At 44.5% G+C, this 23,914-nt stretch overlaps 1 protein-coding gene across 1 annotated transcript; it reads left to right on the top strand.

The window, feature by feature from the left end:
- The first annotated feature begins 2,893 nt into the window (after positions 1–2,893).
- LOC100602161 (melanoma-associated antigen B10) lies at positions 2,894–16,408 on the top strand. The gene is made up of 3 exons (XM_003261168.2): positions 2,894–2,934; positions 10,952–11,100; positions 14,650–16,408. Exon 3 carries the CDS (start codon positions 14,705–14,707, stop codon positions 15,746–15,748), a length of 1,044 nt encoding a protein of 347 aa, XP_003261216.2. The 5' UTR covers positions 2,894–2,934; positions 10,952–11,100; positions 14,650–14,704; the 3' UTR covers positions 15,749–16,408.
- Positions 16,409–23,914: the final 7,506 nt, after the last annotated feature.

Here is a 23,914-nt window from a genome sequence, read left to right on the forward strand (position 1 = left end):
AAAAAACAGAAATATTTTAAACATGCAAAACTTCAAGAAGCGAGAGAAATAAAACCATATTTAACCCAAAGAAATAAAACATAGGAAATAACTAAGATAAATGCAGGAATGATTAATTAAGACAGTGGAGCCAACTAACAAAAGCCTATTCTTTTAAAAGATTTATATAGGAGACAATTTTATAGGCATCTTCAATTACAAAAGAAAACTAAGTGATAGTAGTTTTAAAATATTGTTCAAAATATAGGTGCAGAAGGAACTTGAATACCATAAGAGAACACTGTAAATATCATTAACAAATGATAGACAAGGGATGATTTCTACATAAAGATATATTTCATCTAATGAAATCAGAAGGAATGGCAGAATTAGAAAAATTAACATTTTGCAACCCCTAATTAATTAATGGATAAATATACTAATTTTCAAAGACTGCCAACATCAACAAAAAGGGAGACAAATATTCCGTCTCCCTCATAATGGAAGTTACTTCCTCGTAATGAAAGTTCACATCACCTGTAAAGTGATCTTTCCAAATAAAACAAGAGAGAGAATAAAAATTAAATTTTAATATGATAAAACCTCTACCAATTGAAAGAAATACAGAAAAGAATGACATTAACATTGCACAAAGCAAAATCCAGACCATGTGAAACTGAACAGAGCATAAGATCTGTTTTTTTGTAAAAACAAAGATTGCAGGGATAAAGAAGTAATGTATGTGTGTTGGGGGGAAGAATGTATAAATTAATGGTCATAAAGTGCAATGATAATGATTAGATTTATTTGGACCCAGGTTCAAGAAAAAACACACTTAAATGATGTCAGTGGGTAAATGTGAAAATAACTGGACAGTTAATTACATGAAGGAGTTAATTTTATAAGGTGGGGTAGTGTTATTGGTTGATATTTCTGTCTTTAAAAACACATACTGAAATATTTAAAGATGAAATGATGTGATGTCTAGGATTTGTTTCACATTATTCCACTGGCAGACATGGTGTTATGTGTGAGTATAGACGAAGCCAGGTTGGCCATGCGTTGATTCTGAGTTCCAGGTATATTCTCTCTACAGTAGAATATATTTGAGAATTTCTACAATAAAAAAAATATATATAATCATTAAATTTGAAGCCCCAAACGAAAACAGACCATTATTTAGGAAAATATGAATGGCCCAATTAATCCAAATAGAAATAAAAATCTGTAACTGCAAAACGCAAAATGAAGCTGATCAAAGCTCCAGCCACCCTCAAATGTTTTGGGACCAGGCATTTTGGGACCAGTTCTACCAAATAAGCAGTGAAAAACTGACCATCTTATGTAAACACAAAAATAACCACCATCTTATGATGTTCAACTCATTTTCCCAGGCTAGCTTTCTTTGATTAAAAAAACAAAAAACAAACAAACAAACAAACAAAACAGCTGATGATACCCTGGGTGCGGGGAGGGGAACAACTGAGCCAAGTTCACCCACACAGAGGCGAAGATCCTCAATAAACACATAGCAGGTCCAATATTGCAGTTAATTCAATGGAAAAAAAGTCTGTATCCATGAAATGTAAAGATAATACAACATTAGAAAAAAATTGCCTAAAATATTCTCACACTAACAGATTAGATGATGATGATGATGATGATGATGATTTGAGATAGGTCTTGCTCTGGCGCCCAGACTGGAGCAACCTCGACCTGCTTGGACTCAAAAGATCCTTGGGCCTCAGCCTCCAGAGTGGCTGGGACTACAGGTGCATGCCACCGTGTCCATCTAATTTTTTTTTTTAATTTTTTATAGCGACCGACTCCCACTATGTTGCCGACTGGTGTCGATCTCTTGGGCTCCAGCAATTGTAATGTGTCAGCCTCCCGAGTAGCTGCGCTCGGCCGTTAGATTTTTTTAAATGGGCATTCGATCATGTACTGAGGTACAGAAAAATTTTTCAAAAAAAAATTCAACACAAATGCTTGATAATATTCCACAAACTAACATCAGAAGATAATTTTCATTTCCTAAAACCTATGGCAAACAAACTTAAATGTGAAATGCTAAACGTTGGACGCATTCTCATTAAAGCAAGGAACCAGACATAAATGTATGCTGAATACATGGCAAGAGGATAAGACTATAAAAACAAATGTAACTTGGAAATATTTAATAGAAATAGAAATTATTTGGTGAAAATGTGATCATCATTTTAGAAAATCCAAAGGAAAAGACCACACCCGATCCAAATGAATAAATGACTTCTGAAAAGTGGTATATAAATCACTGTAGCAAAATCAAAAGCCTTGCCTCACAAAGCAGTAGTAATAGAACATGCATATAATATATTTGGTGGAACAAATGAGATCATAATTAAAATGAATTTCACTGCACAATACAATGCAATGTTAGATAAAGTCAAGAGATCTGGGTCTCACAAAATTGTGTACATCTGTGGCTTCTCTATAAAAAGTAGATCTTTTAGAACAGAAAGTTCCCAATGTCTACATTTCGCCAGTGAAGAGACCCCATAGTCATAATGCACTTGCTTCGACATCTCAGAATCTGTCTTGGGCACCCTACCTTTGTGCTGCAGCCTCTCTTCTCCCCTCAACCCTGGAACGCAAACCCATTATCCGTAACGGTTTATGTTGCGAAACTGTCCAGAGCTTATTGTTCGGTGATTATTTCTCTAAGGAGCCTGTAATCAATGAACAAGGAGCCAAAATATAGATCTACTTCCGAGAGAACTTTACTACTACTCCATAACAAACAGGGCGCCACAGAAAGTCACGCCACGCCGCCCTTGCTGGCAGCCCTTCGGGCCGTGGCCAGGATGCCCGGATGTCACGTACACTTCCGCTTCTGCTGTCCGTGGAAGGTGAGGCCTTGCAGTGAGGCGATTGGTATCTGGTCAGCAGAGAAAGGCATCCAGGCCCCGCCAGGAGGTAAGGCATTAAATAGCATTTGAGGGGACCCACTACCACAAAAGAAAGAACGCCATGCCGTCCGGCCTCGGCCTTAAGCCGCAAAAGCCTTGGGCGGGGATCCTCTTAGGTATCGCACTCTGCATTATTCCTCTGGAGAGTCAGGGAAGTGATAGCATTGGGCTAAGGTGTTGGCATCAAGCCACCAGAGATTGGGGTCTTAGAACCCTCCAGGAGTCAATAAAGGGTTATTATTTCCCTAAGGAGCCTTTAATCAATGAATTAGGAGGGAAAACATGGATCTACTTCCGAGAGGAGGACTTAATATTACTACTACTCCATAACAAAGGGGGCGCTACAGAAAGTCATGCCACGCCGCCCTTGCTGGCAGCCCTTAGGTCCGTGGGCAGGATGCCCGGATGTCACGCACACTTCCGCTTCTGCTGTCCGTGGGAGGTGAGGCCTTGCAGTGAGGCGGTTGGTATCTGGTCAGCAGAGGAAGGCATCCAGGCCCTGCCAGGAGGTAAAGCAAAGACACTGAATAACGTTTGAGGGGAACCCCTACTGCAAAAGAAAGAACGCCATGCCGTCCGGCCTCGGCCTTAAGCCGAAAAAGCCCCGGTCAGGGATCCTCTTAGGTATCGCACTCTGCATTATTCTTCTGGAGAGTCAGGGAAGCGATAGCATTGGACTAAGGTGTTGGCATCAAGCCACCTGAGATTAGGGTTTTAGAACCCTCCAGGAGTCAATAAAGGGTGAGTTCCATAAAACTCCCTTTCTGCCATAGCAGACCGGTCCCCACAGAGCCCAGCCTCTGCTCTCAGGCCTGGCTGATCCTATGTAGGGGTAGCTGGAATTTCCACCTTTAACCTCTCAAGGAGGTGAGGGTATTGGACCACAGTGTCTGCCTCGGGCAGCAGGGGAAGGAGTCCTATTGAGAGGTGACAGCATGCTGGCAGCCCTCACAGCCCTCGCTCGCTCTTGGCACCTCCTCTGCCTGGGCTCCCACTTTGGTGGCACTTGAGGAGCCCTTCAGCACCCCGCTGCACTTTGGGAGCCCCTTTCTGGGCTAGCCAAGGGTGGAGCCGGCTCTCTCAGCTTGCGGGGAGGTGTGGAGGGAGAGGTGCGGGTGGGAACCGGGGCTGCACGTGGCACTTGCGGGCCAGCACTAGTTCCCAGCGCGTGGGCTTGGCAGGCCCCACATTCAGAGCGGCCAGCAGGCCCCGCTGGCCTGGGCAGTGAGGGGCTTAGCACCTGGGCCAGCAGCTGCTGTGCTCAATTTCTCGCCGGGCCTTAGCTGCCTTCCAGTGGGGCAGGGCTCAGGACCTGCAGCCCGCCGTTCTTGAGCCTCCCCCCCTCACCCCCCGTGGGCTCCGGTGCGGCAGAGCTTCCCCTACTAGCACCGCCCCCTGCTCTAGGGCGCCCGCTCCCATCGACCACCCAAGGGCTGAGGAGTGCAGGCGCATGGCGCAGGACTGTCAAGCAGCTCCGCCTGCGCCCCGGTTTGGGATCCACTGGGTGAAGCCAGCTGGGCTCCTGATTGGTGGGGACTTGGAGAACCTTTATGTCTAGCTAGGGGATTGTAAATACACCAATTGGCACTCTATCTAGCTCAAAGTTTGTAAACACACCAATCAGCACCCTGTGTCTAGCTCAGGGTTTGTGAATGCACCAATTGACACTCTGTATCTAGCTACTCTGGTGGGGACTTGGAGAACCTTTACGTCAGGCTAGGGGATTGTAAATACACCAATTGGCACTCTATCTAGCTCAAGGTTTGTAAACACACCAATCAGCACCCTGTGTCTAGCTCAGGGTTCGTGAATGCACCAATCGACACTCTGTATCCAGCTACTCTGGTGGGGACTTCGAGAACCTTTGTGTCCACACTCTGTATCTAGCTAATCTAGTGGGGACGTGGAGAAGCTTTGTGTCTTGCTCAGGGATTGTAAACGCACCAATCAGCGCCCTCTCAAAACAGACCACTGGGCTCTGTAAAATGGACCAATCAGCAGGATGTGGGTGGGGCCAGATAACAGAATAAAAGCAGGCTGCCCGAGCCAGCAGTAGCAACCTGCTGGGGTCCCCTTCCACACTGTGGAAGCTTTGTTCTTTCGCTCTTTGCAGTAAATCTTGCTGCTGCTCCCTCTTTGTGTTCACACTGCCTTTATGAGCTGTAACACTCACCGGGAAGGTCTGCAGCTTCACTGCTGAGCCAGTGAGACCACGAACCCACCAGAAGGAAGAAACTCTGAACACATCCGAACATCAGAAGGAACAAACTCCAGACACACCACCTTTAAGAACTGTAGCACTTACCGCGAGGGTCTGCGGCTTCATTCTTGAAGTCAGTGAGACCAAGAACCCACCAATTCTGGACACACTATGCTCTGCCACATGTTAATGAAATGCCCCTGTGTGGAAACTAGCTTCCCATAAAGATGGCGGCCTTACAGAATCCTGCCCTTCCTGTAAGTTCTGGGAGGTCCCTGGCGTGGTTGTAAGGCCCAGGTGACCCCTCGCTTCATATTCTGGCAGTGGTCACGGGGAAGGGTACAAACTAAGGCTAGCGCATTCAGGTCAGCAGTGGGAGGAGTCTTTGGGGGTAACCAGGAGTTTAGTTTAGAACCCGGAGCAAAGACTGAAGGGACTTTCTTCCCCAGAACAAAGGGGACCCAACAGAGTATCACTACTATGAGCCTTGGTAGCCTTTCAGCATGACTCTCAGGCTAATGTATCCCTCAATTTATCCTCAGTGGTCACAGGGTGATGAGGACATAGATTTGACAGGGCAGTCAGTGGCAGGTCATTAGAGGAAGGTGACTCAGGTCCTTATGGAAGTCAAAGTGAGGACCAGTGGGGCTAGGCACGGCCTCTGTGGTCAGCCTTGGGAAGCCCTGGGCAGATTTGTCATTCTGAACGCACCCCACCCCCTCCCTCCAACTGCATACTCTGGGATGTCAGGTGGAAGAGGGCCTTTCTCTGATTGGTATAGGCCTCAAGTCCTCAGAGGGGAAGGTATGAGGCTGTCAAGGTGAGGAGTCATTAGGAGGAACCTGAATTTCTAGAAGAAAAAGAGGATTCATAGAGCCCTAAGAGTGCTGTCATTCCTGATAGGGGTCCCTGGGGAAGATACATCTGAGGCCTCCCTAATATCTTTATCAGGAATGTCAGGAATGTGAAGGCCTTTCTTGGAGGGGATAGGTTTCGGGTAAGCAAAAGGAGGGCAATCAGACCCTCCAAGAAGCAAAAGTAAAGACTGAGTGAGGACCGAAAACTACCTCAAGATAAAGAGGGTCTCACCGATCTCTGCATTGCTGCCATTCCACAATGTCCCCCTGCAAATGTGGTCACATGAGATTCCCCCTCAATTCCTCGTCTGGGGAGTCAAGGATATGAGCGCTTTGGAATGAGGGAGTCAGCATCAAAACAGTTAAGCAGTGAGATAACAGGTCCTGCCAGAAGTCAAGGTGATGGCCCTGAATGTGAATTGAAAGAAACATCATCTACCCCAGAAAAAAAGGAAGCTCCATATAGTCTGGACCTGCCAGTCACTGTATCAGTCCCAGTAAGATGCAAGTAAGACTGGCAGGCTTCAGCAAAGGTACAGTCTAGTTACTTCCACTGATTCCTCAGGGGAAAGGCCCTTCAGAGAAGAGTAGCCTCAGGATCCTTGAACAGTGTTCTCAAAGAAACCTACAGAAGCAACTTCCATAAAATCAAGGTGATGTCTTCCTGCTGGAGGATCACACCATCTTTCCTTGAAGTAACTTCATCACCTGCCATCTGTCTCACACTACTAGTCTCTGAGCAGAGTCATCATGCCTCAGGGTCAGAAAAGTAAGCCCCGTGCCCGTGAGAAATGCCGCCAAGCTCGAGAAGAGCCCAAGGATGTGGAAAGTGCTCAAGTCACTGTAGCAGAGGAAGGAGAGTCTCTCACTTCATCTCCTCATTTCAAAGATAGTCCTGAGAGGTCATCTGCTGTCGAAACACCCAGCAATGAGCAAGAGCCTGGGATAGCTCTAGCCATCACCACTGCTGCAGCTGTTTCATGCACAGCATCTAATGAAGGCATCGACAGCCAAGTTGAGGAAAGGTCAAATGCCTCACAGGCCCAGGCAACCACTGGGCAGTGGCCCAGAGGCCCTATAGATAAGAAGATTGCTATGTTGATGCATTACCTGCTGTACAAGTATCAAATGCAAGAGCCCGTTACAAAGGCAGATATGCTGAAAAATGTAATCCAGACGTACAAGAGCCACTTCCCTGAGATCCTAAGGAGAGCTTCTGATCACGTGGAGTTGGTCTTTGGCCTTGAGGTGAAAGAAGTGGATCCCAACAAAAGCATCTATGTCCTTGTCAACAAACTAGAATTAGGCCATGACACAAGAATGAATCCTAACAGAAGTTTGCCTAAAACTGGCCTGCTGATGACCGTCCTGAGTGCGATCTTCAGGCAGGGGAGTTGTGCCCCTTAGGAGGAAGTCTGGAAGATGCTAAATATGATGGGGGTATACGAGGGACAGGAGCATGTCATCTGTGGAGAGCCCAGGAACCTCCTCACCAAAGATTTAGTGCAAGAGCAGTACCTGGAGTATCGGGAAGTGCCCAACAGCAGTACTCCAAGCTATGAATTCCTGTGGCATCCATGAGCCTATGCTGAAACCAGCAAGATGAAAGTCCTAGAGTTTTTGGCCAAGATCCATGGTACAGTCCCCAGTGCCTTCCCATCCCATTATGAAGAGGCTTTGAAAGATGCGGAAGAGAGATCCCAAACCAGAATTGCAGCCAGGGCCCGTACTGCCGCCATGGCCAGTGCGCATTCCAAGGCCATGTCCAGCAGCCTTTCCTCCTCCAAGTGAAGGCTGAGGAAAATGCTTTACTGTGTTTTTGAAGAGGACAGTCAGTGTTTCACTAGTGGAGGGTTGGCTGTTTCTCGTTATAACACAGTACATAACGTGTTCTGGGTAACTTGGATATTTAAACGTTGTTCCTTTTAATAGAAGGTTAAAGTAGCTTAAGAATCCAAGATTATAAGTGATAATAAGTCATACATTTATTGATATTTGTGAGGGCCTGGGGTCAAACTAATAATAGTGAAAAACGCTAGTTATTAAATATGCAATAAATAATAGGCACTGTGCCCAGAGTTTTCATACATTACATACAACCCAGAAATCCTACAAGGCAAGGCTTATCAAGGTCACTTCACAAAAAGCCTGAGCCTCATAGAGCTTTGCAATTTTCCTGACTTCACATGGTTCATAAGTGTCAAAATTAGAACCATAGTCTGAATTTGTTTAGAACCCACACTGTTCCACTCCTTCCTGCATGAAGCAGATGTCTGTCTTTTAATTCATTTCTCTTCTCACTACTGCACCGTGTCTCTAGGCAATAAAAAGAAGGAACCTGGGGCCAGTGTACCAAATCCAGATGTAATAAATAATGGAGAAAATGAGAATTGAACTCCATTTGGGGACTGCCCTTGGGCCTCATTTTCATAGGGTCCATCCACCCCTAGCTCCAGGGTTCTTTGGGAGCTGATTTTGCCCAGGTGCTGGCACATGGGACCAGACCCAGCACTTCCCAAATTACACTGTTCTTTCCTTGAGTCAGCCCCTGTGAGTCCTTCTGCCCAAATCTGGATCCTTACCTACTGTCCAGCTCTTCCCTGCTTCCTTCCATGAAGGCTGCACCCTGCTCCCTATGAGAAAGGAAGCCCAGAATAACTTTCCTTCCTTTCTCCTGACTTAGAGCATTCCAACTCCCTGCAGATGTCCTCTGTTTTGTCACATCGCTCACTTGGAACTTCTCTGATAACAGCCCCTTCCATGTAATTGTTTACTTTGGCAGTGAACACTACATACCTGCTCATCTGCTCTGGGTAATTCCACCACACTCAAGGTTTTTTCCAAGTCTGCCTGTGAGTCAGGCCAGACTTGGAACAGAATCTAACCTTGAAAGATAAGTCTGAAGTTAGAGAGGAGGTGTAGAAAGCAGATGAAGTTAGAAAGAGAGGAGAATGTAATCTGGTGACTTATTTGAGACTAGCACTGAATCCATACACTAGTAAGTGAGCTTAACTGAATGGTAAAAATATCAAAGCCTCTGTCTCAAGTGGTGGATAAGGAAGGACCTAGGAAATAACTGTCCATGTCCAGAAATTGGATTCCTAAAAATCCTGGTGTACTGGGAGCATATAGTAGATTTCTATGCTGACATAACAAATGCCATGCAGTAAGACACTTAAAATAACATATGGATTATATCACCCTTCTGTAGGTGAGAAGTATGGGTTGGTTCTGCTGGTTTCTTTGCTCAGGGTTACATAGGCCCAAATCAAGCTGTCAAAGCCTGGCTTCTTATTGGCACACACTGTGAAGAATCCCATTTCAGGCTTATTCAGGTCGTCATATGAGGAACCCAGTTCTTTGTGGTTGTAAGAAGAGTGAGGAGTAAGTCTCCTTTCAGGCTATCAGTTGGAGCTGCTATATTTTCTCCAGGCCTGTCTCTGGTCTTTGCATGTGGGCCTCTACTTTTGAGTCAGACTTGGGACATTGAACCTGTCTCATGCTTGGAATTTCTCTAACTTCTCTCTCTGCTGCATATCTCTTCTGCCTCCAGATGGAGAAACTTCTCTGCTTGTTAAGGGCTCATATAATTAGATTTGGCCCATGTAGGCAATCCAGTGTAATCTCCCTATTTTCATGTCGGTTTCATAATTTTAATTATATTTGCAAAGTGCCTTTGGCCATGTAACATAACATATTCATGGGTTTCAGGAATGAGGATATGTGAATCTTCGTGGAGCAATTATTCAGTCTACCACAGAGGTAGAATATGTCTCTCTGGCAGACATGCCAGCTTTGATAAGAAAAGAAAAACCATAATTCGCTATCATTCTCCTGATTCTTGTCTATATCTGCCCCAAGGGAAAATCCTGGTTTTTCATTGCGCCTAAGGGCACCTGTACATGTGCTCAGGTGTACATGTTCATCAGGTGGTGGGTAGCAGGGCTCACAAGTTATGTTTTTAACAATACATCAAAAGAAGGAAGAAATTTTTCAGTCTCTTGAGATTATAGAGGTCATTGAAAAGGTCAGTGCAGAAAGGTGTTATTGAGTGCAGCGGGGTGAACCCTCCTTGCTGAGATTTACAGGATCGTTTTGAAAATTAGTGTGATTCTGGATTTGAAATTACCTGTCATATATAGACACTAGGAAATGTTGTTGTTTAGCAAAGATATTTGATATTCTCAGAAACTCCTCCAAGACTTAAGAAGGATGTTGTCATAACAAATTTATAGTAGTAGCTTTCATTGAGCTTTTACTGTTGTAATAGTTAATTGGACAGACTGCAAGTGCTCATCCACTTTGTGTCTTGCTTTCCATCCTTGGTTCATATGGAGACTACATTGCCAGTCCACTTGTAGTTTGGAAAGGTCATGTGACTACCCCCCTTGACACTGAAATATGAACAGTAGCATGCTTTTCCCTTTCAGATCAAAGTGTCTGAGAGCCAGTCTGCCACCTCCATGCTTTCTCTTCCATGCTGAGATATGGAGCCACAGTATAGAAGCAGCATGGATCCCTGGGACACCTGACAGCAAAAATTCCCTATTAATTAATGTCAAAATTTATTTGCATAAGAGATAAACTTTTAGTGTGTTAAGCCATTCAGATTTCAGCCTTTTGCCATTACATCTCATACATATTTTATCTGTACAATACACAACTACTAATTCCATTGTTATTATTATTTAAATATTTTAATTACCAAGAAAATAGTGCATGTATTCTTGTTGCCAAAAATTCTAATACAGATAAATCAAAATTTCACTTCCTTACTATGTCCCTCCAAAATTCAATACCTCCTCATATGTAACCACATTTTTTAAATCCTGCATGTAGTATTTTTAAATGTATTATAGGCTTTTTCTTATATACATGTGCAACAAAAATACACTGTGAGGGTTTTTTTGTTTTTGTTTGCTCCTTTTTCTTCTTAATTTTTATTTACTTATTTATTTTTTTTTTAGAGACGGTGCCTCACTCTGTTGCCCAGACTGGAGTGCAGTGATGTGATCATAACTCAGTACAGCCTAGAACTCCTGAGCTCAAGCAATCCTCCCACCTCAGCCTTTCAAGTAGCTAGGAGTACAGTTGGGAGCCACTGTGCCTGGTTACTGTGAGTTTTAAATATACATTGATAACTGTTTACATATTGCTGCACAATATGCCTTAGAATTTTGATATTTCAATAACACATTTCTCTTTACTTTGAGAAGAAAGGATTTACTCGGAATGACAAGGTTCCAGGAAATGTGCCTTAACAAGAAAACCTCAATTAGTGAAGGACATCAGGAAAACTGGGCACTAGAACAATTTCCAGAATCCACGAGAGAGAGCATAAGCTAAACAAAGTCCAGAGAACTCAGGGCACGGGGTAGTCTGGGATCTGTATCCAGAGTTCAGCATGGAGTAGCAATGGGACAAGAAGGAGTAAAGATGAGGAAACTGGTGGTGTCTTGGACAACTTTTCTGAATAGCCTTGGCAATCTCTGAATCATAATTACCAGCATGAAGTTGTGGGCTGAGCTGTCCAGAGGCATGATCTGCTAGAGTCTTCCCTTCCCACTTCTCAGGCAGAGTGTGGCTTGCTCCCCTGCATCACCCAGTTACGATATTAATTGATTCTGGGAGAGCTACGTCTCTTCACTACTGTGGTCATTCAGTGCACCCTTTCCAGTGTAGCAGGGTTGAGAGCTGTCTTGATGCCTAAAAGAAAGAATGTATGTGGCCCTTGTATATGTGGCCCCCCTTGAGTATGTGGCCCTCCTACCACTGAGGTTGAAGCTGTGCAAATAGACGTGATTGCTGATTAATGACAGTTAAAACAGGGCAAGTAGTACCAATGAGTAGTGGCATAGTGTAGATTCAAGGAGGGGGGAGTTGGAGGAGGGATTTCCTGAGACTAACTACCTCACTGACTGTAACTAAAAGGCTGAGCGTGCATACGTCTTTAAAAAAGGATCCAGATGTTATCCCCAACTCCGAATACTTCCTAATATCACTGACTTCTTTGCAGAACGGAGGGATAATTTTTTGTTGCTGTGTCTGGTGGCCTTTGTTGCCACCAAACCCTGTAGTAGGGTGCTGGTTTTCAAGGCAAGTATTTCCAGAGTAGATGGAGAACCATTGTAGATGCTGCAGTTCCTTATTGAATTGACTGCAGGTAACAAGTATAGGTGGAGTCCAAATCTCTGTCTTTATTACTGTTATAATCCTGACTTGATTCGAATCAACTGAAAATTTTTATAAAGGGGGATTCTGCACTAGCCATTTGCAAAGTTATCACATGATCTGTAGTAAAATTTACATCACTTCTCACTGTGAGGTAGGGGCATTGGACCGGGTGTCGTTCTTAGATCCACAGAGGGAGGAGTCCCAGTCTCTAAAAGGAATAAAAATGAAGACCCTGAGGAAGTTTTGAAAGAGTCACCCACTCCATAACAGACTGCTCAGCACAGAGACCACCCCTGCTGTTAACATTTCTAAGCCAATGCCTTGATGTTAGGCCCAGAAGCCTCCTCACTTCACCCTCTGTAGTCCAGGGATATGGGACTGTGGGGTGAAGTGGTTGGGGACGAAGGCTTTGTTTTAAAGCTGAATGACTCAGATCAGGAGGAGGAGTCGTCCAGGCCCCCCAGAGTCAATGAAAGACCTCTATGCAACTTCTGTCAGAATTCCCCACTCCCACAAAACACAAGCCACCCCCTTACTTCTAAGAGCTGCACCCCTGCCCTCAGCACTAGGTCCCATATGGGGGTGGCTAGAATTGGCTTCCCCAACTTCTGACTCTAACTTCTCAGAAGAATGAAGGCATTAGTCTGAGCAGGGTAGCCTCAAATCAGCAGAAAAGATGAGTTCCAGAGATTTCCAGGTCCTGTCAGGAGTTAAGTTAAAGACCTTAAGTGAGATCTGAGGACACTCGTTACACCAGAAGAGAGAAGGGCCAACAGAATCCCAGCCCTGTGTAAGCTCTGGGAGGCCCTGGACAGGGATCCTCTGATGTAGTGCCCTTTGAATTCCCAGGATCCTGGGAGGTGACAGCATTGAACCACGCTTTGGCATCAGACCAGTAGAAAGCAGGATTCCAGACCTTCCAACAGTGATGGTGAAGACCCTAATATTTGAGGCAACTATCCACACCAGATCAGAAGGGCCCCACAGCATCCAGGCTCCTGTTTTTAGGCCTGAGAAGCCCATGAATGGAGTGGCCAGATATAACAGTCTCTGAGTTCCATCTCTGGAGTTTTAGGGAAGTTAAAAAACTGGTGCCAGAGGGAGGTGTTAAATCAGCAGAGGGAGGAGTTCCAGGCCCTGCTAGGAGGTAAGATAAAGACCCTTTGTGAGGTGTAAGGGTAATAGCCATGCCCTGGCTGTTAGTGGTAGCCAACCTTGGGCAAAAAAAAACCTCTTATATAGCACCCTCTGAATTCCCTCTTTGGAAATTCAAGGAGAAGACAGTATTGGACCAAGGTTACAGCCTCAGGCCAGCAGATAAGAGTCCCAGGCCCTAACAGAAGTAAAGGTGAGGAAACTGAGTGAGGTCAGAAGGAACCACCCACCACAAAAGAGAGGGGTTCATAACAGAGTCTGCCCCTGCTGTCAGCCCAGGGAGGCCCCAGGTTGGAGTGGCTATTGTGACACCTTCTGAATTCCATTACTGCTTTCTCAAAGAAGTGAAGAGGTTTAGGTTGTCAGAAGAGCTATTTTGAGGCCTTACCAAAAGGGAATACAAGGATCTTGAGTGAAGTTTGAGGGGGACTTCCACTCCAAAAGATGGGCCCCATGGATTCATGACAGGTCCAGGACAGGGCCTGATGAAGCACCCTCTGAATTCTGGTGAGAACTCAGGGAGGGGAGGGCGTTGGACCAGAGTGTCAGCCTCTGGTCAGCAGAGGAGGAGTCCCAAGCCCTAAGGAGAGTAAAAAGAATCCTGAATTCTGAGGGAGCCATCCACCCCAGATCAAAAGGGGACAGCACAGAGTCCCATCTATGCTGTCAACCCTGAGGGACTGTGGGGTAGATATGTTAGGCTGAGGTCTCTCTCACTTTCTCCTTTTGTAACTCAGAGATGTGAGGGCCTCGCTCTGAGGGGACAGGTCTCAGGCCATCACAGGGTGAAGTCCCAGGGCCTAGCAGAAGCCAAAGTGAAAACCCTGAGTGAAGAATGAGAATGCTAAGGATCCCAGAATATAGACAGTCCCTCAGAGCTTTTCTATTGTAGTCATCCTGGATATCCTCAGGCAGGTGTGGTCAGATGAGTTTCTCTTTCAGTTTCTCTACCAGGGTAGTAGGGAAATGAGGGGACTGAAATGAGGGGTCAGTAGAGTAGAGAGATCCCAGAACCTGCCAGAAATCAAGAGGACAGTTCTGAATGTGAACTAAGAAAAGAGTCCCTACCCAAGAACAAAGGGGCCTCCACAAAGCCTGGACCTGCCAGGCCTGGCTGTCATCACCCAGTAAGCCCCAGGCAGATCTGGCAAGTGGCAACCTAAAACACACCCTAGTTATTTCACAGAATACTCAGGGGGCAGGCAAATCAAAGAATAGGGGCCTTGTTTTTCCTTGAGTAATGCACCAAGAAAACTTTAAGAGGTGGCCTTCAATAAAGCTAAAGTTGTATCTGTCTGCTGAATGGGCACACCCCATTTTATCTTCTCTTCTCCAGGTCACGGAGAGACCTGCACCTGCCCTTTTGGCTGCTGCACCTAAACAGAGTCATCATGCCTCGAGGTCAGAAGAGTAAACTCCGTGCCAGGGAAAAACGCCGTCAGGCCCGAGGAGAGCTGGAAGATTTGATAGATGCTCTGACCATTTTAGAAGAGGAGGAAGAATATCCCCCCTCCGCCTCTGCTTGTTTGAAGGATGTTTCCCAGAGTTCACTTGATGGGACATCCAACAATCCCCACGGACTTTGGGAAGCCCAATCCACCAGCACATCTGCTACAGCTGCTTCACACACAGGAAATCCCGAAGGAGTCAACGACCAAATGGAAGAAAGGCCAAGATGCACACAAGATCTAGCAGCCACTGATAGCTTTCCCAGAGGGCTTGTAGGTGAGAAAGTAATTATGTTGGTGCATTACTTGCTGTACAAATACCAAATGAAAGAGCCCATTACAAAGGCAGATATGCTGAGAAATGTAACCCAAATGTCCAAGAGCCAGTTCGCTGTAACCCTGAGGAGAGCTTCTGAGCACCTGGAGCTGATCTTTGGTCTTGACCTGAAGGAAGTGGAGCCTAATAAGCACATCTATGTCCTTGTCAACAAACTAAATCTAGGCTGTGATGCAAAGCTGAGTGATGAAACAGGCGTGCCCAAGACTGGCCTGCTGATGACTGTCCTGGGTGTTATCTTCACAAACGGCAATTGTGTCGCTGAGGAGGAAGTCTGGAAAGTGTTTAACATGATGGGGTTATATGACGGAATTGAGCACTTCATGTTTGGGGAGCCCAGGAAGCTCCTTACCAAAGATTTGGTGAAAGAAAATTACCTGGAGTACCAGCAAGTGCCCAACAGTGATCCTCCACGCTATCAATTCCTATGGGGCCCAAGAGCCCATGCTGAAACCAGCAAGATGAAAGTTCTTGAGTTTTTGGCCAAGGTAAATAATACAGCTCCCAGTGAATTCTCAACCTGGTATACAGAGGCTTTACAAGATGAGGAAGAGAGAGCCAGAGCCAGAGTTGCAGCCAAGGCTCGCATTAGTGCCATGGCCGGTGCACGTTCCAAGGTTAAGTCCAGCAACTCCTCCCAACTGCAGTAAAGTCTGAGGGAGATTCTTCACTTTGTGTTTGAAAAGAAATCCACATTCTGAGCTGTGGGAGGTCAGGGTGGGACTGGAGACAACACAGTGAATAACATGTTTGTGTTAAAGTTCTATGTGGTGGCTTGGAATTTTTTGAAGATGTTGTTCCTTTAATAAGTGGTTAAAGTAGCTTCAGTATCTAAGTTTATGAATGACATTGCTCAAATTTTTCTGTATGTGAGATTAAGAGTAAGCGATTTATTGCTTTGTAAGTCTAATTGGGAAACTCTCCATTTATTTAGTGATCGAAACACGATAGCATGGTAGTAAATTAGGCATTTCCTAATTCAATGTGAAATAATTTAGGAGTGTAATAAATGGGATCAAGAAATAGAGCAAAGAGGGCCGAGTGTGGTAGCTCACACCTGTAATCCTTGCACTTTGGGAGGCAGGTGGATCACGAGGTCAGGAGATCAAGACCATCTTAGCTAACACAGTGAAACCCCATCTCTACTAAAAATACAAAAAATTAGCCGGGCATGGTGGCAGGCTCCTGTAGTCCCAGCTGCTCAGGAGGCTGAGGCAGGAGAATGGTGTAAACCCAGGAGGCGGAGCTTGCAGTGAGCCCAGATCGCACCACTGCATTCCAGCCTGGGCGACAGAGCGAGACTCCGTCTCAAAAAAAAAAAAAATTGAGAAAATAGTAAAAGATGGCTAATTATTACATTCCCTATTGACTTTTATTCTGTTGTTATGTAAAATTAAAAGATATATGCCAGGATATGCTTACATTATTCAAGAATATATAATTAATTACGTTGTAATAAATTAGACCTTTTGCCCATTGGCTCATTTGTTCCTCAAACATTAATTGAGCATCTGCTCTTTGGAAGGCCTTGTGCTAGGATGTCAGGATAAGGAAGATCTACCTGTGCTCATTGGGTTTTAGAATCTAGGAGTAGATATTACATAAGGAATATGGTGAGATACCCACTAAGTCCTAAAGGACAAGTCAAAGAAAGTGAGAATGTAGGAAGAGGGTTATCTAGATGAGAGCATCAAATGTAAATGCCTTAAGGCAAATGGGATTGGAGGTTTGGGAAATTGAAAGTCTTTCAGTGTGAATCAGTTGCAGGTTTTTTTTTTTTCCTCACTCTTGTCACCCAGGCTGAAGTGCAGTGGTGGGATCACAACTCGCTGCAGCCGCAACATCCTGGGCTCAGGTGATTCTCCTACCTCAGCCTCCTGAGTAGCTGAGACTACAGGTGCACGCCATCGTGCCTGGTTAATTTTTTATACTTTTAGTAGAGATAGGGTTTTGCCTTGTGGCCCAGGCTGTTCTCCAACTCCTGGACTCAAGCAATCTGCCTGCCTCAGCCTCCCTAAGTGCTGGAATTACAGGTGTGAGCCACTGTGCTTTGTTGGTCAGATGAGGCTCTGAGAGTGGTGAGCAGTGGCCATCCTCTCTGAAGACATGTCCAGGGCTGAAACACTAAGTTCTGGAATGGACAGGTAGTTCCAGCAGTTGCGTAGGCTCATGGATAAAACAGAAAGAAATCTTCACCTGGGGCAGGAATGAAAGGTTTCCTGTGCTCTCCTAACTCCAGTGCAGTTGATCACAGACTACAAACCACGTGTTCTGTGCACATCATCTCCAGCAAGTTTCTGAGAAATAAGGGTAATACTGTCCTAACATGGGATGCTCAGAAGCCACTTTACTGACCCTCTTTGCTCTGGCCTGGGAAAGACAGAGCCTGTGTTATTTTATTTTGTGTTGCTATAATGGAATGACAGAGACTGGATTACTTTTAAGGAAAAGAATTTTTTTCACAGTAATGCAAGCTGGGAAGTCCAAGATCAAGGTGTTTGGTGGCATCAAGGGAGGGATGTCTTGCTGGGCCATCCCATGGCAGAAAGTGAGGCAGTGAGAAAGGGAAAGCGAGAGAAAAGGGGACCAAACACTTTTTGAAACAAACCCACTCTTGTGATAAAGGTATTAATCCATTTATAAGGGCATATCTCTCACAGCCTAATTACTTCTCATCAGGTCCTACCTCACAGTACTGTTGGATTGCCTTTTTGGGAGACACATTCATATCACGGCAGAGTCCATTCCATTAGTAGGGTATTTAAACTAGATTATCTTGAGTGTAATTTGGCAAACTCAAAGCAAGGGATAGGTGTTTTGATGGGAGTGAATGAGGAAGTCCTTGACACTTTTTTTTTTTTTTTTTTTTGAGACGGAGTCTCGCTCTGTCACCCAGGCTGGAGTGCAGTGGCGCAATCTCGGCTCACTGCAAGCTCCGCCTCCCGGGTTCACGCCATTCTGCTTCAGCCTCTCCGAGTAGCTGGGACTACAGGTGCCCGCCACCACGCCCGGCTAATTTTTTGTATTTTTAGTAGAGATGGGGTTTCACCGTGGTCTCGATCTCCTGACCTCGTGATCCGCCCGCCTCGGCCTCCCAAAGTGCTGGGATTACAAGCGTGAGCCACCGCGCCCGGCCGAGTCCTTGACACATTTTCTAGGAACATCTAGCTGAGCTGCATCTGGCTGGGGAAGATTCTCCCAACACACAATATAAAAAATGTATATCCTCAAAAAGATTCTTATCAAGTAAGTAACTTCCTCTCGGTAAGAAGCATTTTGATTGATTTGGTTTTCCATGTCTCAGAGGGCTGCATATTCTCTTAACATCTCCAGGATGAAAAATAAAGTAAAAATTTCCAAGAGGGGAAGGTTGGTAGTGTTAGCAATCTAAAATATAATAGAAACAACTGTTAGTTATCAAAAACCCAGTACACGCTAACACTGTGCCAGCTGCCCTACACAAATAACTTACACTGTAAAAGTCAGACTTCACAAGGTATACACTAGCCAAAGAACAAAATGACTTCTTCAAGCCCACTTCACAAAGAAATTGAGGCTCATAGAATTTTCGAGTTCACATATAAGTGACAAGGCTGAGATGAGACCTCCTGGTCTGAAATCCTCTACAGCCCACACTGTTCCAGTCCTCTCAGCCTGAGGCAGATCTTAGGTCTATTAATTCATTTCGCTTCTTGCTACTCCACAATGTCTCTCAGACAAAGAAAAGAAAGACCTTGTGGCCAAAGCACTAAAAGCCGGCTCTAAAAAGGAAGGTGGAATGAGAATGAGACACAATCTGGGACTGTCTGTGGGGTTCATTGGCCTGCAGTCCTCCCACCTTTAGCCCTGATTCTTCCGGAGCTGACTCTGCCCTGGTCCCTTCAAATGGGTTCAGTCCAGCACTTCCCCACACTACCGTGCCCTTCCTCTGGGTCTTCCCACTGTGCCTCCTGTCCAAACTGGAACTGACCTGCTGGCCAGCTTTACTGTGTCCTTCTCTGGAGCCTGCATTTGCTCCCAGAGGAATAGACAGCCCAGATTTGCCTGCCTTCTGCTGGACATAGAAGCTTCCAACTCCCTAGAAGCCCCACCCCTCACCTTGGATTCCCCCTAACAGCAACAGCCCATTCTGTGTAATTGTTCACTTCAAATAGTGAATCTTAGACACCTCTTCATCTCTGGGTGCCTCCACCACACTCAAAGTGCTTTCAAATCTGCTGGTGAGGAGAGTCTGATTTGGGGTAGAATCAACTGATACTTTATCCTGAAGCAGAGATATAATCCTGAAGTAGAGAAGAGGTTTTAGAAAGCAGGTGAGATTAGAAAAAGAAGAGGTTTTAATCTGGTGACTTTTTGAATGTTGCTACTGAATCTATACACTGATGAATGAGCTCAACTAAGCGCCAAAACCCAGAGCTTCCCTCCCAGGTGTTAAATGAGGAAAGACCAAGGAAATAACTGTGTAGCAACCATCTGAAGAGAGTGAATTCTTACAAATTCTGTAGTCTTTCCAGAAAGTTGTAGTAGTTTTCTATGGTAACACATTACCACAAATGTAGTGGTTTACAACAGCACACATTTATTACCTTTGTAGGGTTTATTGTCTACATTTCTGTACGTGTGAAGGATGGAATGGTTCTGCTAGATTCTGTACTCATATTTTCACAAGGCTCAAATCAGGCTTTCAGCTGGCAGTCTTCTTATGAGACTCAGAAGATTCTCCTTCTGAACTCATTCAGGTTGTTGACAGAATCCAGTTATTTGTGGTAATAAGATTGAGGTCCTATTTCCTAGCTGACCATCAGCTGGAGCTGGCAGGCCTCTCTCCAGTCCTTGAATGTGGGCTCATACATTTTGAGTCAACACTTGTAGGTTGAATTCTTCTCACACTTGTAATCTCTCTAACTTCCCGTCTACTGCATCTCTCTTCTGCCTCCAGCCAGAGAAAGTTCTCTGCCTGTAAATTCTCATGTCATGATATCGGACTTTCCTGAATAACCTAGTGTAATATTTTTATTTTAAGTTCAGTTACATAACCTTAATGCTTCTGCATGGTGCCTTTGGTCATATAACAAAGCATATTCATTTTTCAAGGATAAGGGTATAAGCACCTTTGTGGAGCAATTATTCAGCCTACTATTGATGTAGACAACGTGTCTTTGGTAGTGCTTTGATAAGAAAAGAATAAAATAATTCACCATAATTCTCCTGACTTTTGTTTCTATCTGCCCCAGGGGAAAATCCTACTTTTCAGTTTGTGTAAAGACACACTGCACAAGTGTTTAGGTGTGTTAATCAGGTGGTAGCAGAGACTCCCAAGGTATTATGTAGACCACGCACTAAAAGGAAGAATAACATCCTCCATATTTTGAGATTATTGCAAAGGTCAGTAGAGAAAGGTACTATTTTGTGATGAGAGACAAAGGATCATCCTTGCTGAGATTTTCATGGCTCTTTAGAAAATTGGTGTGATCCTGTATTTGAAAACAACTGTCACATAGTACACGCTAGAAAAATTTCCCAAATTGCAAGGCAATTTTGGACTTCTCAGAAACTTTTTCAAGAATAGAGATTGTTGTCAAAACAAAGTTTCATATTTGCTTTTTATTGAGCACCTAATAGGTAATAGATTGTGGGAGAGGCAAGTTTCCATCCACTTGTTTTGCTGTCCTTCCTGGGCACATGGGGAGACTATATTCCCCAGTCCATCTGTTGTTAGAAAGGGCCACTGAAATATAAACAGAAGCTATGCTTGTCATTTTCAGGCCAAGGCATTTGAGAGTCAGTATGTCAGTTCTATGCTTTCTGGTCTATTCAGCAGCAAACATGGAGCTCTCCTGATGAGATGTGGTGCCACATGATGGAAGTAGCCTGGATCCCTGGGTCCTCTGACAGCGAAGACCCCCTGTTAACTCACATCAGATTTTATGTGCGTGAAAAATAAACTTTCGCTGTGCTAAGACTTTAGGATTTCAGGCTTCTTCCATTACATCCACTAGCAATGACTATCAGAATATTGCACAGTTACTATTTTTGTTGTTAGTTTTACTCAAATATATTAATTACACAAATATTCTTGCTGCTTAAGAAAGTTCTAACACTATGGATAAATCACAATTCTGCTTCCTTACTCTGTTCCTCCAAAATGTATTCCCTACCAGAAGTAACCACCATTAAAAACCTTGAGTCTCTTATTTTTATGTATATTCTAGGCTTTTTTCTTATATACATGTGGTAGGAAAATATATTGTGAACTTTTAACATATATATATATATATACTGATGTACATTTTGTTGTACCTGTTGCATTTGTCACTAAGTAAAATGGATGCAGGAACTTTCCATGAGAGCACATATAGATCCACCTCACTGTTTAAACTACTACCAAGAATTTCAAGGGACATATGTATCATAATTAATTTAACAATTCTTCTACTGATGGATGCATAAAGTGTTTTCCATTTATTGCTATGACTAATAAGATTGAAATAAACATTACTGAACATGACTTCTTGGGTAAATGTAGATGTTTTATTACAGGAAAGATGTAGAAAAGTATAAATTCAGTTAAAATGGTAAAAATGTGATGATTGTCAATTTTTTGAATATTACTAAACTTTCATTCCAAAAATGTTGTATACTCTCACGGGTGTTTTATTTGATAAATTTTAAATTTGGGGGAAATGTTTAGCCAAGTTGTATTGTTTCACTGCTATTTCTATTTTAATTTCCATTTTCTAAGTAGGTTGAACAGAAAATGAACTTAATCCCTCATCCATACAAAGTGAGACATCAGTAGTGATGTCTTGAGCACTAAGATTTCTCTGGGCATTTGCTTTAAAATTCTCATATGTCAGGAAAACATTTGTCTTCACTTTGAGAAGAAAGAACTTGGTCAGTATGACCAGGGTCTAGAAAATGTGCCCTGACAAAAAAAACCTCAGTTAGTGAAGAACATCAAGAAAACCGGGGACTAGAACAATTTCCAGAACCCATGAGGGAGATCACAAGCTAAACCAAGTCCAGACAACTCAGGGTAGGGAGTGGTCAGGGATCTATATCCAGAGTTCAGCATGGGATAGTAATGAGACCAGAAGGGGTGAAGGTGAGGAAACTGGTGGTGTCTTGGACAACTTTTATGAATAGGCTTGGCAATCTCTGAATCATTACCCGCATGAAATTGTAGGGTGATCTGAGTAGGCAGATCTATTGGATGAAAGGCCCAAAGGCATGCTCTATTAGACTTTCCCCTTCCCACTTCTCAGGCAGGGTATGACTCACTCCCCTGCATCACCCAGTGATGATGTTAATTGATTCTGGGAAAGCTCTCTTCACTACTCTGGTGGTTCAGGGCACCCTTTCCAGTGAGAATAAGAAAGATTGTATCTTGTAAGGGAAGATACAATCTTTCTTATCAGTCATCATGACAGCTCTCAACCCTGCTACAAGTGGGTGGGAAGCTGTACAAGTGGGTGGGATTGGCGATTAGACAGTTAAAACAGGGCAAGTAGTACCAATAACTAGTGGCACAGAGTGTGTCACTGCAAGGAAAAAGAAACTGGAGGGGGAGTTCTCTGAGACGAACTACCTCACTGACTCTATAAGTAAAAGGTTGAATGTGGACATCTCTTGAAAAAGGATCCACATGTTATCCCTAGCTCAGATTGCCTCTCACTTTTCCTGCCTTCTTTTTACACCAGAAGAAGTATATCCTTCAGCTGTGTTTGGTGGCCTTTTCCCACCAGATACCAAGTGTAGGGGGCTGATTTGCTATGCAAACATTTCCAGGGTGAATGGAGAAGCAGTGTAAATGGTGTTAAATTGACTGGGGGTGACAGGTATATGTGAGACACAAAGATATCTCTTTATTATTGTAATTACCCCAACCTGAATAAATTGAAAACAAACAAAAAAATAGTTTCTGTAGTAGCCACTCTCAAAATGTCATCACTTGGGTCAAGCACGGTGGGGTGGCTCACACCTGTAATCCCAGCACCTTGGGAAGCCGAGGTGGGCGGATCACCTGAGGTCAGGAGTTCCAGATTGGCCAGGCCAACATGGTGAAACTCCATTATCTACAAAAATACAAAAATTAGCCAGGCATGGTGGCGCGTGCCTGTAATCCCAGCTACTCGGGAGGCTGAGGTGGGAGAATCACTTGAACCCTGGAGGAGGAGGTTGCGGTGAGCTGAGATCACGCCACTGCACCCAGCCTGGGCGACAGAGCGAGACTCCATCTCAAAACAAACAAACAAAAAAAAAACAAAGAAAAAAGTCCCTGATCTGTAGCAAATGTAGTAAAATCTAAAACTATGAAGTGAAAACTGTGGACCACTGTGTCAGACTCAGGCCAGCAGAAGGAGGAATCCTAGACCTAATAGAAGTAAAGGTGAGGATTCTGTGTATATTTCTGAGGAAACCGCCCACTGAAAACAGACTGGCAGCACAGTGGCTGGCTTCTGCTGTCAGTTCTGGGAGGCACTGGCATGGCTGTGAGGCTCAGGAACCCCTTCACCTCGCCTTCTGGAAACGAGAGTGATGTGAGTAGGATGCTGGTTTAAGGCTGGTTAACTTGGTAACCAGAAGGCGACCTGGCCGGGAGTCACTAAAAAGCCCCTATGTGAGTTCTAAGGGAATCGCGCAACCCAGCACAGCTATCAACCCCACAGCGCCTCGCCCCAGTGCCAGCCCCAGTAACCCCCAAACAATCTTTCCCGGAAGTGTTTGCACCCTGATATCCAGCCGTGGGGTCGCAGGAAGTGAAAGCATCTGAGAGCGCTGGTGTCCAGTCGCCTGAGGGAGGAGTTCCAGATCCT

This window comes from Nomascus leucogenys, chromosome X, assembly GCF_006542625.1.
Source record: "Nomascus leucogenys isolate Asia chromosome X, Asia_NLE_v1, whole genome shotgun sequence".
In the NCBI taxonomy this organism is placed as follows: Eukaryota; Metazoa; Chordata; class Mammalia; order Primates; family Hylobatidae; genus Nomascus; species Nomascus leucogenys.

Coding starts and splice junctions, on each gene's coding strand:
- LOC100602161 (XM_003261168.2), top strand. CDS start 14,705: ATGCCTCGAGGTCAGAAGAGTAAACTCCGTGCCAGGGAAAAACGCCGT.